The sequence below is a fragment of the Hemiscyllium ocellatum genome, chromosome 13, assembly GCF_020745735.1.
Source record: "Hemiscyllium ocellatum isolate sHemOce1 chromosome 13, sHemOce1.pat.X.cur, whole genome shotgun sequence".
NCBI classification, from domain to species: Eukaryota; Metazoa; Chordata; class Chondrichthyes; order Orectolobiformes; family Hemiscylliidae; genus Hemiscyllium; species Hemiscyllium ocellatum.
In genome coordinates, this window is record NC_083413.1 from 32,755,824 (window position 1) to 32,772,268 (window position 16,445).

Here is a 16,445-nt window from a genome sequence, read left to right on the forward strand (position 1 = left end):
GGTAGATTCTTCACACAGCGGGTTGTGAGTTCATGGAATGCCCTGCCCGTATCAGTGGTGAACTCTCCTTCTTTATGGTCATTTAAGCGGGCATTGGATAGGCATTTGGAAGTTATTGGGCTAGTATAGGTTAGGTAGGATTCGGTCGGCGCAACATCGAGGGCCGAAGGGCCTGTACTGCGCTGTATCCTTCTATGTTCTATGTTCTATAAGTTGGTAGTCCTGTTGTCTGACTGTGGTGTGGCTGGCTGAAAGGATGGGTACATACATATAAATGTATGAATTAGGAGCAATAGTAGGCCATTTGATCCCTGTAGCCTCCTCTGCTGTTTAATAAGATGCTGGCAGTGCTCGTTCCAACCGTATTCCTGTCGATCCTCAATTAAATTGTTTTTGTTTTGCTCAATAATGCTAAACAAGCTGTGAACATACAAATTCCAATTCTAAAGAATTAAGTTAAATTTTTGTTTTACTGAGTTTTGATATTTGAAATTACAGCTGCAGGAGAATAAGACATTGGAGATACTAATTTGACAGGGTAGACTAATTTGGCTACCTAATAGGCCATGTGGCTTTAGTTTGTATCAATCTCACCTTCACAGTCTATTTTGTTAATTAGAAATTTAAACTTCAGGCTCTCAAAGGCTCAGCAGGTTTGATCAGTGAGTAGCTGAACTGTGTGCAAACCTAAAATGTTGTACGTTCAGCTGCCAATCTCTGGGTGTTGGGATCAACTGCAGTGCAACTGGAGCTAAGAATGGGAAGAATTAGAGTTTGGTTGGTCATCTTGATTTATGCTCCAAGTATGTGTGTAATAGAACATCAGGTGAGATTCAGTTTTCATGCTCTTATCCTGTTGTCTGTGAATGTTCACTTCCTAAGAACGTGTGTGAAGGATGATCATTCAGCAAGTTACCATATACCTCCACTGAGAATCATAGAAACTTACAACATAGAACAAAGTCATTCAGTTCATCATTTCTGTGCTAGCAAACAATGAACCATTCAATCTTAACACTTGGTCAATAGACAACAGACTATGGCAGTGCAAGTATGATTAATTAGATTCCCTAGTGTGGAAACAGGCCCTCCGGCCCAACAAGTCCACACCAACCCTCCGAAGAGCAATCCACCCAGAACCATTCCCCTACGTTTACCCCTGACTAATGTACCTAACATTATTGGCAATTTAGCATAGCTAATTCACCTAACCCTTCACATCTTTGGACTATGGGAGGAAACCAGAGCACCTGGAGGAAACCCACGCAGACACTGGGAGAATGTGCAAACTCCACACAGACAGTTGCTTGAGGCAGGAATTGAACCTGGGTCCCTAGTACTGCAAGGCAGGGTGCTAACTACTGAGCCATCATGCCACCCTCACGTACTCTAGTACTTTTTAAATGTTATGATGTCTGGCTGACCTACCCATTGAGGTAGTGGGACAGAAATCTCCCCTTATATCTATGCATCCTGATTACAGACCTTTCAACCAAAGAAATAGGGCTTTCTTTATCCACTCTATCTAATGACTTATTCAATTAATTCTTATCCAATTAAATTAGGTCTTCTTCTCCCCTCAGTCTCCTCAGTTCTAAAGAAAGCAAATATTTGGTTATTGATTTTCCCTCACAACCACAAATTTCAAGTCCAGGCAACATTCTGAATAATTTCATCACACCTCTCTACTACTATCACATTTTTCCTTTCATGTGATGACCAAATCTAGACATGTGGCCTAAAGACATTTTATACAGTTCCCGTATAAGCTCCCAGCTCTTACTATGTGCCTCTGTTAATAAGGGAGAGATAATAAGTAGAGTCCAGGAGCTCTCATCTAAGCGGTTTGTGCATGCACAGTCAATCCTGGATTCTGCACAGTGATTGGCATGCTGATGCAGATTGCAGTATTAACTTCTAGTTCTGGAAGTTGCTGCCACGTGTGGATCTCTGAGGTTTGTCTGGAACAGATGTTGACTTTTCAACATGGCAATAATTTTTCAAAAAAAAAGTTTTAAACAATGATTATTTCTATCACTGGCAAAATAAAACTTAAGTTTTAAATGATATCAACACCACGATGATTGGTTTTGGCCTCCTCCTGAGCTTTCCAATATCACAGGCGCCTGTCTTTAGGAAAACTAATTCACTACATGCCCTGATAATATTCTAACAATAGTACTGAAGACTTGCGCACCAGAATTAGTTGCTCCAGTAAATCTACCCAATAATGTCAAAAATTACTCAACTATATGTCCTGCCAACAACATGCAACCCAAATCCAACCTGCCCAATTACAGCTCTATTTGTCTACCCTCAATCAGCAAAGTTATGCAACGGGTCATTGACCGTGCTGTTAAGCAGAACTGAACTTGACAATAAACTTTGCACTGACATTCAGTTTGGATTCTATCAGGACTACTCCATTCCTAATCGCATTACAGCCTTGGACCAAACACTGATAAAACAGCAGAACTCCAAAGATGATGTGAGAGTAATTAACTTGATTCCAAGGTAGTATTTGACTGAGAATGGGATCAAGGAGTGCTAACCAAGCTACATCAATGGAAATCAACAGAAAACTCTCCATTGGTTGTATAAAGTATAGCACAAAGGAAGGTGGTTGTGGTTGTTGGAGGTCAATTAGCTCAGAACCAGGAAATCAGTGCTGGAGCTCCCCAGGGCAGTGTCCTAGGCCCAATCACGTTCAACCGTTTCATTACCATGGCATATGCGTCCATTCAGAATTTTGTACAGGACGTTAATTTGCGTGAGCAGTGTCAGTGTATGTGCGTTTTCATTTTAATCCTGGAATTCTTGAAGCCATCTGACAACTTGTAGATTCGCAGGATATCCCAAAAAACTATGTATTGTTTCAAGTCTTGCCACTTCATGTAGATAGGATACACAGCAAGCTTCCCCCAACAGCAATGTGAGGAACGACCGAATAAATATTTCAGTGATGTAACTCTTAACAAATAAGCGTTTAACTATGTCAGAATCACTTTTCTATGATAGTTCCTGCTGTACACCTGAATCTGCATTAAATCAGGGCAGCCATGGGTGAGTCAGCGTCTCCTTGGCAACCTGAGCCTCAACTACCGAGCTGGCTATAGTACTGCCTATTATTTATTCAGGGAACGGGGGAAGATTTAAAAGGTACCAGGGAAACGGTTATTTTTCAGTATGTTTTTCAAAAAAAAATCCATAACGGTGTATTTTGTTTTAAGTAATTCGCACCTCTTTTTGAAGGGATTGGTTGTTCGGGAAGCAGGCGCATGTTGGACGAGGTGGAAAGGCGGTTGGAAGGAGGCCCCCTCCAGCCCCAGCTGCGCGGAGGGATTCTGTGAGCATCACTGAGTCAGTGTGGCGGCACTGTAACCAGGACCGGGATAGGGCCAGGGCAGCAGCGAGCGATCCCCTCCCCCTCCACCGACACCATGATTACTTCGGCCGGTGAGTCCTGCAGGCCTCCTTCCCCGTCACCATCAGAACTGAATGAAACTACCTGCTTGCCGGCTAGGCCTCTGCCTGTCGGTTCGCACCATCCGCTGGACCCCTTCGATGTGTAGGCCTTGTGCTCGCCCTTTCCTGACACCGAGCAGCTGAGTCACTGAGGCCTGCGAGCAGCCGTCAGGGCCCCTGCCGCTCCCCAACGACCAGCAGCAGGCTTCCGGGATCATTCGTTGTTGATCTGTCATGTCGCAAGGGTCTGTGCGTAGGAAAGCGTGACTTTCTCCCGGAAATCAGGACAGTATATTAGCAGCACCTTGAGTGCTCCATGACTCTAAAGTCACAGCAATATCATGAAGTTGCATGTGTTGTTGATACTGGGTCCAGAAGTATAAGGTACTGTTGAGTTTATGTTGGGCGGCCAGTGAATCCAGGGCAGTGGCAACTGTTATGTATAGAGAGAGTTGCAATGGTGTGAAGGAAGTCGTGCACCGTCATTCATAAATTCATAAAGGGATGATTATTCCGAAATTAAAGTCAACGTGGAACTGTTGTATAAGGGTGGACTAGTGGTGCAGTATTAATGAAGTGTTTGGGGCTGATGCGCAACAAAGTGCATTTATTTAGTTAACATAATTGCTCAAAGAATTTGAGAGCATCACGGTGGTCTTATAAGACAAGAGGGTATAGCAGTAGTACAGGGTAGCTATTTGGATAATGATATTCAGTGAGGCAAGAAGGGCCAAACTGTTCAAACATAGAAAAACAGTAAACAGAGTCAAAGAAAGACAAGAGTAAGATAGATTGTTCTTTGTTTGAATAACTGTTTGGAACAAAAATGAATTAATGGCATAATTACAGCGTAATAGTCATGATCTTCTAGTCATTACAGAGATATGGTTCCAAAGAGATCAAACAGAAAGGCAGTGGCCTGGTGGTGTTTACTGCTGGACTGTCAACCCAGAGATCCAGGTAATGTCTAGGGACCTGGGTTTGTATCCTGCCATAGCAGTGGTGGAATTTGAATTCACTAAAAATATCTGGAATTAGGAGTCTAATGATGACTATGAATTCTTTGTTGATTGTCAGGAAAAATGCATCTGGTTCACTAATGTTCTTTAGGAAAGGAAGATACCATCCTTATCTGATCTGTCCTACATCTGACTCCAGACCCACAAAAATGCGGTTGACACTTAACTGGATGATGAGCAATAAATGCCCCGCTGGTCAGCAACGTCCTCATCCTGTGAATGAATTTTTAAAAAACCTGGGAACTAAATCTTGAAGGCTATATGTGGCTTTTGGAAAGGATAAGCAGGAAGGAAAGAGTGAATGGATAGTATTGTTTGTAAGGATGGAATAAGAATAAAATGATCTTGAATTGGTAGTTTTACTATCCATGTAAGTGGAGGTGAGAAGTAAAAAGGGGAAGAAGACACTGCTTGTAGTAGTCTTTTTAGGGCCCTTAACGTTAACTGTACAGCATGGTAGAGAATAAATTGGAAGATAATGAGGGCATGTAAAAAAAAAGCGGTACAATAATTGTTTCTGACTTTAATTTTCTTGATTGGGATAGTCAGATTGGCAGTAGTGTCCATAAGGAAGAATTCATAGCATGTATTTGGAACAATTTTCCTAGAGTATATTGTGGATCTGAACAGGGATCTGGCAATGTTGGATCTGGTGATGTGTAATGAGACATGTCTAATAAATGATGTTAAAGCAAAAGATCCCCAAGGAAATAATAACTGTAAAATGGGAGAATTTAGCATTCAGTTTGATTGGGAGAAGCCTATTACAAAACCAATTGTGCTGAATTTAAATAAGGGCACAGTATTTATGAAGCAACGAGGGCAGAGCTAGAATGGACTGGGAAAGCAGTTTAGTAGCAAAGACAGTTGAACAATGGCAGACTTTTAAGAAAATAGTTCCTGGCTCACAACAAAGATATATCCCAGTGACAAAGAAGGATTCTAAGAAGGAAATAAGCTAGCATTGGTTAAACAGGGAACTTAAAGATAGCATCACCTTGAAAGAAAAAATGCAGTATCAAAGAATGATAAACCAGAGTCGTAACCAACTGCATGGGCTTGGTCCATAGCCCTCTAAATCTTTCCTATTCATGAACGTATTCAAATTACTTTTAAACATTGTAGCTGCATCTACCACTTTCTCTGACAGTTCATTCCACACATGAATCACTTCATGTAAAAAGAGGGTTGCCCCTCATCCTTTTAAAATCATTCTTCTGTGAGGTTTTAAAAACCAGCAAAAGACGAACAGAATAAATAAAGTTCACTTTGAGGGTAAAATTGCAAGTAATATCTAGACAGATAACAAGAGCTTCTTTAAGTATATAAAAGGGAAAAGAAGGGCCAAAGTGAACATAGAATGCACCCGTAGGTTCTGGAAAAGTCTCAACAAATTTATTAAAATTCTTTGAAATGGTAACCAGCAGGTTAAATGGGAAGCAGTGGATTTAATATATTTGATACGATTTCACACATTTAATAAGAAAAGAATCCATAGAGTTGGAGATGGAGCCATAGTATCGTCACACATGGCCTAGTCCAAATTATTTTGCTCCTTTGATCTGAATCACCACAATAGAAAAAATTATTCCCTTTTTCTGCCCTATTAAATCCTTTATAATTTTTCACTTTTTGAATTAGACCATGTCTCAACTTTGCATAGTCAAGAGTCCATGAATAATGTATATGCAACCTTTCATGACATCTCATCAGGTCAAAGAGTGAATCTGTACTTTACCCTCCTCAAGGCCAACTTAGCCTACCAGTGATGGTGTCTGAAATTGAAAACTGTTCTCCTGGTGGTGCCTGACCACTCAAATGCCTTTACTTTTTGTTTATCCAATTAAATATTTCTATTTCTGATCCAAAGTGGATGAGCTCTTATTTACCAGAGTTTTACATTTGTATACTATATTTAAGACCTTTTTTAACTTCCTCCTTTAATATTTCTGTATATTACTTTGTCCTTGATCTTCAGCGCCTATCCCATGTCATATCATATTTCATCTGGAGTTCCACCGGTGCCATCACTCCTGCAATTGCCATATCAGAGCCAAGCCATGGGCCTGCTCTCATATCTCCTGCTCCCCCTCCAATGCTCCTCCAGACATTGCCACTGGTCAGAGCGTCATAGAGATGTATGGTATGAAAACAGACCCTTTGGTCCAATTTGTCCATACCAGCTTGATATTCTAAATTGATCGTGTCCCATTTGTCAGTACTTGGCCCATATTCCCCTCAACCCTTCCTATTCAAATATCCAACAGATTCCTTTTAAATATTGTAATTTTACCAGCCTCCACCATTTCCTCTGGCAGCTCATTCCATACATGCACCACTCTGCATGACCGTAGGTCTCTGTTAAATCTTCTCCCCTTTCACCCTAAACCTATGTTGTCTGTCCTGGCTCCCAGTTTTTCCACTGCTGATACTGCCGTCTCTGCAACCTCAGAGCCAGATCATCCATGGATCTGGTTCTATGTGGGTCCCAGTCCCAACTAACTCCCTGGCAAAAAGGCAATGAAGATGCGTGAGATAGTGTGGTAATGGCAGGTTCCACTGCAGAGTGTCCATGAGTGGCTGTGCACATTGATCAGGAGCTGAACGTTGCCAACCCCACCTCTGCTGTCTTGGGGGATAATATTAGTTACCGTCTAGATGGAAAATTCTCTTCAACTTCAGTCACCTCTGCTCTGTGCTAAAACTAAACTGATGTCTACTGATGTACATGATCTTTAGTTTGTGAATAACTGCAGTGTTGTTCCCTACTCAGCTCAGGATTTGCAAGCTACTCTTTATTTCTACAATTACGCGTACAAGAAATTTGTTTCTTCCTTGAATATTGCTAAAACTAAATTTGTGTAAAAGCCCACACCTGGTCAGGAAATATTCAACTTTCCAAATATGTTGAAGGAGACGTGCTAAAGTATTGACCACTTCACATACCTTGGGAATCTCATCTCAAAAGATCACCATTGACAAGGGGATGCAAGACAGAATTATCTGCACCAATTCAACCTTTCACAGGGCAGTAAGTGTTTGAGATGGCCAAAACCTCAGCAAGGGAGCAAATGTCCTAATACACAGAGCAGTCGTTATCATTATGCATCTGTAATGCAGTGTCTCTGCATTAGATATTGGCAAAATAGAAGAGCACCCGATAAATGTTTGACCTGTCTTACAAACAGCATCACATTTTGAGGCAGTACCTTAATGATGAGGCAGAGTGGGAGCAGAGAAGAAAAGAAAACAAATCCTGCATTCTGGTTCCAACTACTTGTGTGTGATCTTACCCTACAGGCCCAAAGATGTATAGGTTGCAAATCAGCTCAATCAGCTGCTAACATTGGAAGTCAATGTGAATATAACCCATAGACGATGTCCTGTGTGTTGTGTTACTGACCCCACCTCGCAAAATTCAAGTTGGTTCCAATATGACCTCCGTTTACAAATAAATCCACGCTGTCTGTGATCAAATCATCCCTGTAAAAGTGCTGAGTTACTCTATCTCTGATAATAATTCCACTGACTTCTCCACAACTAACTAGAAGAATCATGGGTGTCTCAATTCACCTGAAGAATTGAGGAGCATGATCCACATGTTTCCCATCCTGTATCATATCAGTCGATTCTGCTATAGTGTACATTTCTTCAATGCAATTTGGCTGTAACGTGATTGAAGAATTTAGACCATTATTTGTGGAACATGAACTTTCCTTACCTGTATTGGCTGTAATGCAATTCTAGTCCCATTGGTTTAAATGGTACTGCTATTACATGATTTTCCTATAACACAGGATCACACGGGAATGGAACTATCGCGTTGTACCAGAACAGACAGGAGATCACTGGATAATAGAGTCTTGGCTAACTTTTCATTTCTTGAACTTTATTTAATGAAAGATGTCTTGATCCACCAGCAACCCGCATTCCTTCCCCATCCCCTCCAGCTTTACCCTCCCAGACTTCTTATTTGTGGTTTCCAATAACAAACGTGTGTGTTTTGAGAAATCTTCTGTTTGATTTTTCTCTCAATTTTCCAAAGGCAGTACACTTTTCTAAGATATGATTCAATACTTAATTTGGAATTGTTTGTCAACAAACCTTAAATTGAGTGGCACGAAGCTCCTTGACCTTGCTGCATTTCTTCTTATTTTCCATCTATTTACATGCATTTTGTAGACACTGCTATTAGGAGCAAAACCAAGGCTAATTTGTTTTTTCATAAATCAAGAAGCAATATATATTCAATTGTAATCCTTCATTCTTGTGGCTGGAATTAGTTATTGAGAGTGTGTTGCTGGAAAAGCACAGCAGGTCAGGCAGCATCCAAGGAGCAGGAGAATCGACATTCTGAATGAAGGGCTTATACCCGAAACGTTGAGCTTTCTGCTTCTCAGATGCTGCCTGACCTGCTGTGCTTTTCCAGCACCACACTCTCAACTCTGATCTCCAGCATCTGCAGTCCTCACTTTCTCCTAGCTAAAATTAGTTAAGCAGAAACAGAACTATTTAGACTTCCTCATTTGTGTAGCTCAGTTGCTCATTGTCTGTACTATTAGGAGATCTTAATGTACTTTTACATATATCCTATCACTGGAAGTCCTTTTGAAAGTAATCTTTCTCCTGATGGTTTAAATTACTCTGTGGTAAAGTTACTGTCTGAGTGCATTGCATTATGATACACATCTGATAACTTGTCTGTATTTCAGATTTTTGTATGAATTTTATTTCAAACATATATCCTTGAAATGGAGGATTACTTTTTAAATATCTTTTTGGTGTTTCTTTGTTGGATTGTATGCTATATTATGGTTCATATCTGAAAATGTGTGCTTCACTGAAAGAAGTTGAGAGTTGAAAATCCCTATTTGGAAAATATTAATGTTCCTTGAAATTCAGTCTTAACAGCGTGATAGAATTTCATCAGCTGAGTCTGTTGGGAGTTCATGTTTTAAGAAATTTCTGCTTTGTTTTGCATGAGATTCGCAACATGATGACAATATGCTGTGCTAAACGTTGTCCTTTTTTAATTGCACCTTAATAGCTGGAATTATTTCTCTTCTGGATGAAAAAGAGCCCCAGCTCAAGGTAGGTGTTATTTCCTCCAAGAAACAAATCAGCAGGATTTGAAAATCCTATTATATGAGGAAAACCACTAAAGATTTTTGTTAGTAGCACCATTTCTAACAAACGTGCATAACATGAAATTCTATCTAAATATTATCAGAGTGAAGGCAGCTCATATATTTTGTGTACTACAGTTAAACTGCTGCAGTAGGCAAGCTGATTAATCAAGTCTGCTGAATGTTAAATTGAGGATAGCATTGGACTGTAATATATTTCATGTTGTCATTTGGTAGTACAGGGCTTGAATATTGCTGAAAAAATAAACACTTCTTTGAAATTTTCTGTCATGCACTGATCAGGACAATTCACAATGTTAGCAATTTAAGAGGAAAAACAATATTTATACTGAGAGGGGAGTACTGATTGGTTGACAGACTCCTGTGCAGGCTTTGCCATGGAAAATGGGCAAGTTAATGATTTAAGTTAAGCTTTTCTTATATTTGAAGCCATGCAGGTTGACTCTGGTCAAGGTATTGCCCTGAGAAATAAACCAGAGAATGGCTGTTACCTATCTTGTTGAGTTAAATCAACTGTCATTAACTGGTGCATTCTCCATGGCAATGTAAAGTCCATTCACCATTAAATAAGCACACTCGTTTCATACAGTATTAAAATTACTTTTCTCCTTACATTAGTATCCTTGCAAATTATTTTGACGAATGGAAGATGAAAAGCTTTGGCGAAACATATTTGTTTCAGCAATATTCATAATTCACAGTTACCTTTAAGGCCACATGTTTAAACATTTAAGTCACCTCACTAGTGAATGTTGAAGGACTTCTTTGCTTCCAGGCTAAGTTAATTGATGAGTGGCCCTGAAGCACATTTCACTGACTTTTATGTCCTGAAGTGAAGCAAAGTGTGCAGTTTGTTTTGTGCTCCTAATTGAATAAAACTTAGTTTGGTTAATTGTTATCAAAATTATGATATGTACCCATGAATTAATGTGTTTTTCTCTGCTTCAGGAGTTTGCTCTACACAAGTTGAACTCGGTAGTCAATGACTTCTGGGCTGAAATTTCAGAATCAGTAGTTAAAATGTAAGACATTTATGATGTTTTCTATGAGTGATGTATGCTGTAAAATGATCGCTTCAAAATTCATTAACTAATTTGTTTTGTCAATCAACAGCTTGTATTCCAATGTTCCATGAAACTTTGTATTTCATCTATGCATTTTGAAAATCATGAGTTTTACAATGGTATGGTTTATTGATGCTTAAATTGGGGACTGGGAGAATGGAGGGTATGGTGAGTGTTAACATCCTGACTGAGGGTGGGGCAGGGGAGAATTGCAGTGTAGTGAGAACTGATGAAATTGCAGTGTAGTGAGAACTGATGAAATTGCAGTATTATCAATTAAAAGACTCTATCTTACCTTTTCTGCAACGGCAGGACTCAGCCCTTAAATATTGATTCATTTACCTATGCCAATAAGGATTTAAAGGAGTCTTGTAGCTGTTAAGGCTCAGTCTGATCTCCACAGCAGCCATTACTAGTTCAGATTTTGTGACCCCAAAATCTTGTGATCCTGCTGGGAATTGTAACCCATTTTTTGGGAAGCCCTGGTATACAAGTTCTAATATTGATTTCTTTTTTAGTGAGGAATTATATGAAGATGAGACTTTTCGAAGTCGTGAGTTTGCTGCCTTGGTGGCATCCAAGGTTTTTTATCATTTGGGAGCTTTTGAGGAATCGTTGAACTATGCGCTTGGAGCTGGGGACCTCTTCAATGTTAATGATGAATCGGAATATGTGGAAACCATCATAGGTTAGTGTTCTTAAATTTCCATTCAAATCCTCTCTTGTGATTTCTTTCATAAGGTTTGAGAATTTAAAAAAAATGATAATTGAAGGTGCAAAATTGAAGTGTAGATCTTTGCAAGATAAAGAATGGTATATTTATCCCTACAATTACTGTGTTTCATTGTTTCTTCCTTTTATTATTCTCTACTGAGTAATATCCCCAGATACCTAAGCTTCAGCATTTAGTTTGTGGAAAACAATATTTACTGAGTTTGGCAGTCACTCTGATACTTCAGTATTACTGTAAGAAAGGATTGCCAAATTTGGTTGTTAAAGGTATGACAGTTAGTAGTCTTGGTTTGGTTAATGATCACTGTTTAACGTGATTATTATTTCTTCACTGTAGCAAAATGCATCGATCATTACACAAAGCTACGAGTTGAAAATAGAGAATTACCCGATGGAGAGGAGAAATGCATTGACCCTCGATTAGAAGGTATTGTGAATAAGATGTTCCAACGCTGTTTTGATGACCACAAATACAAACAAGCAATTGGCATTGCTCTGGAGACCAGAAGGCTTGATGTCTTTGAAAAAGTGATTCTTGAATCTGTGAGTATTTTTTTAAATTGTTTTTGTTTCTCTTCTAGTCCTTTACTGAAAAGAAAAATGACTTTGTTGTTGTCATAGAATTAAGTATCCCTTCAGGTTAGTAAAAACCACATTATGAAAGTTCTAAATAATGCGACTCTGGATGATCTTGACTTAGACTTGTAATTTAACACATTTTGTTGATGTCAGAGAGTGGGACTCCATGTACATGCATTTATATGTTCCAAGGAAACTATTTTTGTCATTTGTTGAGATGCTACCATATTTAACCTTTATTGTATCTTCACAGAATGATATCTCTGGGATGCTTGCATACAGTGTGAAGGTGTGCATGTCACTCATGCAGAATAAGCAATTCAGAAATGAAGTACTGCGTGTTCTGGTCAAACTATATATGAATCTGGAAAAGCCAGACTTCATTAATGTGTGTCAGGTAATATTAATTCTAATGTATACAATGATTATTTTGTCTGCTACACAGTCTTGTCCACAAGCCTTAGTATTCTTGAGTAATGCTTTTATGGCAATATGAATGTTACAACTATCTCTCACCACTGGTAGAACTATCGCATCTCCCTTTCCTCTACTTATTTGTTGTTGTTGACTCATTGTCCTGTCAAAAGTCTCTGTTATACACCTTTTTACCTGTTAGCCATTATTGTATCCCTTGCTTGGACTTCATTCAGTCATTTGTTGACATGCTGGCTATTAAAGTAAGGATGTTTTTCTTAAAGTTTCTACTTGCTCTGCACTTGGCCTCGATCATTCTTTTAACTGGCTTGGCCTTTGCAAGAATTAGTTGGGAAGCATAGTTAAGACATTATGAAGGGTGATGGTGTAGAGAAAAATGGTTATATATAGTGGCAGTGTGCACACATACAAAATTATGGTGATTAGATCATTTCTCAGTTAATCACATCTGAAATTCACATTACTGTGTAACCCCAGTGTACTAGTACTGTTTTGCTGTCCCAATTTTTGACACAAATTCTTTTGAACCTGATTCATTCTCTCATCCTTGAAAATAGTTCTTCAAAACTTTATGGTACCATGATCATTGATCCAGATCCAGCATTCCCTTTGTCCTTCTAGAGTTTAGATTAGATCCCCTGCTGTGTAGAAACAGGCCCTTTGGCCCAACAAGTCCACACCGAAGAGCAACCCACCCAGACCCGTTCCCCTACATTTACCCCTTCACCTAACACTACGGGCAATTAAGATGGCCAATTCACCAAACCTGCATATGTTTGGACTGTGGGAGGAAACCAGAGCACCCGGAGGAAACCCACGCAGACACGGGGAGAATGTGCAAACTCCACACAGACAGTTGCCTGAGACTGGACTTGAACCTGTGTCTCTGGCGCTGTGAGGCAACAGTGCTAACCACTGTGCCACCGTGCTGCCCATTTTTTTTTAGATTAGATTAGATTACTTAGTGTGGAAACAGGCCCTTCGGCCCAACAAGTCCACACCGACCCGCCGAAGCGCAACCCACCCATACCCCTACATTTACTCCTTACCTAACACTACGGGCAATTTAGCATGGCCAGTTCACCTGACCTGCATATCTTTGGACTGTGGGAGGAAACCGGAGCACCCGGAGGAAACCCACGTGCAAACTCCACACAGTCAGTCGCCTGAGGCAGGAATTGAACCCGGGTCTCTGGCGCTGTGAGGCAGCAGTGCTAACCATTGTGCTGCCCACAAATTATCATTAGATTAGATGACTTACAGTGTGGAAACAAGCCCTTCAGCCCAACAGGTCCACACTGACCCTCCGAACAGCAACCCACCCAGACCCATTTCCCTACATTTACCACTTCACCTGACGCTATGGGCAACTTAGCATGGGAATTCACCTGACCTGCACATCTTTGGACTGTAAGAGGAAACCCACACAGACACAGGGAGAACATGCAAACTCCACACAGACAGTTGCCCGAGGCAGGAATTGAACCTGGGTCTCTCATGCTGTGAGGCAGCAGTGCTAACCACTGTGCCATGTTCTTCAGAACATACTCATAAATGCTTTCACTTCTCTGCTCTTTACATATTTGCTATCCCAGTCTGTTTGGATAATTTGTCACCTGTTATAATTACTGTATTGTTCATTCTTGGGTACTTCATAATATCCAGGCACATTTATTCCTCTATATCATACCTATTAGTAGATGACATTTATGATACACCCAGCAGTGTAATGGTATCACTATTGTTTTCCTACTATTATTCTTTTAAATCATTTTACATCTGTTCTTGCTGAATATGGTATTCCTAGTAAATAATTAGTGCAGATTTGTATTTGCAAGCTTGAAGTTATTGTCAATATAAATTTACCCTGAAAGCATTTTTTAAAAAAACCTTTCAGTTGGGAAGTGTCACTAAAAATTAAATGTTTTATGCAGTGCTGAGATTGTTAAACACCAGCAGATGGCACACTTGTGCTACTGTACGTTTGCCTGAATTGGACTGGTAGTTGAGATTTAGAAATGCTATTGGCTGTTTAAAATGAAAATTTATCTGATTTGTTTTGCTTCAACAGTGCCTAATTTTCCTGGATGACCCCCAGGCAGTAAGCGATATCTTAGAAAAGCTTGTAAAGGAGGACAACTTACTGATGGCCTATCAGATCTGTTTTGACTTATATGAGAGTGCCAGCCAACAATTCCTTTCTAGCGTTATCCAGAACTTGAAGACTGTAGGCACTCCCATTGCTGTGGTACCAGGTTCTACAAACACAGGCACTGTGCCAACTGCTGAGAAAGAAAGGTAAAAGTACTGTATTCAGTCAAAATCATATTCAAGATGAAGCATTTTCTCATCATAAGCTATATAATCGCTAAACCTGCAGTGACTATTCAATAACAATACTCATACACAGCATATCTCTTGAATATTCTTGATTCCGCATTCATTGGAAAGAGTTAAAAAAAAAGTTGCAGTTTTCAGATAAATAATCAAAAAGAAAATTGAGTTTAAAAAGTGTTTCCTGAAATAGGCAGATTCAGTATTTTTTCAGGAAACAGCTTAAAATCTACGTATCAGTCGTAGTACTCCCTCCACACACTCTGCAGCAATTCATAAAAGTGGCTCACCAGTACCACTTTGTACCAAATAGAGTTGGGAAATGTGGCACCTGCCTACCATGGAAGTGTTTTTTTTTAAAAGTGTGATCTGGAGCAGTAAGTTCACAGCGTTGAACTTCTATTAGTTAACCCTTAACAAGACAGTGACTTTATGTATCTTTTGGTATTTTTTGCCTGTGTAAGCATTTGTGATTTCAGTTATCATGTGAGTTTTTAAAATAGCTGTTAGGTAACAAAAACATCATAGCAAGATATTTTGACAAGGTTCCACATGGTAGATCACATGCTATTTATTCAGGGAGAGCTTGCCAATTAGATATAAAATTGGGGAGAATGCTGGTAAGTGGAGTTGAAATGCCCATCAGCCATGATTGAATGGCGGAGTGGACTTAATGGGCCGAATGGCCTTACTTCCACTCTTATGTCTTATGGTTTGAGATTAGATAACAGAGGATGGTGGTGGAGGATTGTTTTTTGGACTGGAGGCTTGTGACCAGTAGTATTCCACACAGATCGATGCTGGATCCACTGGTGTTGTCAATTATTTAACGATTTTGTTGAGAATTTAGGAGGCATGTTTAGTAAGTTTGTGGATGACACCAAAATTTTGGTGTAGTGGATGGTGAAGAAGGTTATCTAAGATTACAAAGGGATCTTGATCAGTTGAGCTGAGGAGTGGCTGATGGAGTTTATTTTGGATAAGTGCAAGGTATTGCATTTTAGTAAAATAAATAAATTCAGGACTTATACGGCTAATGGTAGGGACCTGGGTGGTCTTACCTAAGCTGGAAATGTATTGCTGGAAAAGCGCAGCAGGTCAGGCAGCATCCAAGGAGCAGGAGAATCGTCGTTTTGGGCAGGTTCAGGTATGTAATTCTTTGAAACTTGCATCACAGGCAGACATGGTGGTTCAGAAGTAGTTTAGCACACTTTCGTTGTTCCGACCAGTGAGAATAGGACTGGTACATCATGTTGAGATTGTGTGGGACTTTGGTGAAGTCACTTTTGGAGTCCTGTATCCACTTCTGCTCACCCTACAATTGGAAGGATATTATTAAATTTGAGAGGGTTTAATACAGATTTACCAGGACGTTGCTGGGATTGGAGGGTTTGATTTATAAGGAGAGGTTGGATAGGCTGTGACTTTTGTTTTTATTTTGCTCGAGTGTAGGAGATTGAAGGGTGACCATAAAGGGGTTTATAGAATTATGAGGGGCATAGGTCAAGTGAATAGCAACAATCTTTTCTCTAGGGTAGGGAAGTTCAAACTAGGGGGCATATTTTTAAGGTGAGAGGTGCAAGTTTTACAAGGGACCTAAGGGGCAATATTTTCACACAGAGCATGGTTTATATGTGGAATGAACTGCCAGAGGAAGTGGTAGAGGCAGG

General features: G+C 39.8%; 1 protein-coding gene across 1 annotated transcript in view; it reads left to right on the forward strand.

Moving 5' to 3' along the window:
• Positions 1 to 3,313: 3,313 nt before the first annotated feature.
• Positions 3,314 to 16,445, forward strand: part of psmd1 (proteasome 26S subunit, non-ATPase 1) — a 104,066-nt gene continuing 90,934 nt past the window's right edge. The window contains exons 1-7 of the mRNA XM_060834717.1: positions 3,314 to 3,456; positions 9,532 to 9,575; positions 10,580 to 10,653; positions 11,214 to 11,383; positions 11,765 to 11,970; positions 12,260 to 12,403; positions 14,513 to 14,739. Coding sequence (XP_060690700.1) covers positions 3,441 to 3,456; positions 9,532 to 9,575; positions 10,580 to 10,653; positions 11,214 to 11,383; positions 11,765 to 11,970; positions 12,260 to 12,403; positions 14,513 to 14,739 — 881 coding nt within the window. The 5' untranslated portion in view covers positions 3,314 to 3,440. The remainder of the gene's footprint in view (positions 3,457 to 9,531; positions 9,576 to 10,579; positions 10,654 to 11,213; positions 11,384 to 11,764; positions 11,971 to 12,259; positions 12,404 to 14,512; positions 14,740 to 16,445) is intronic.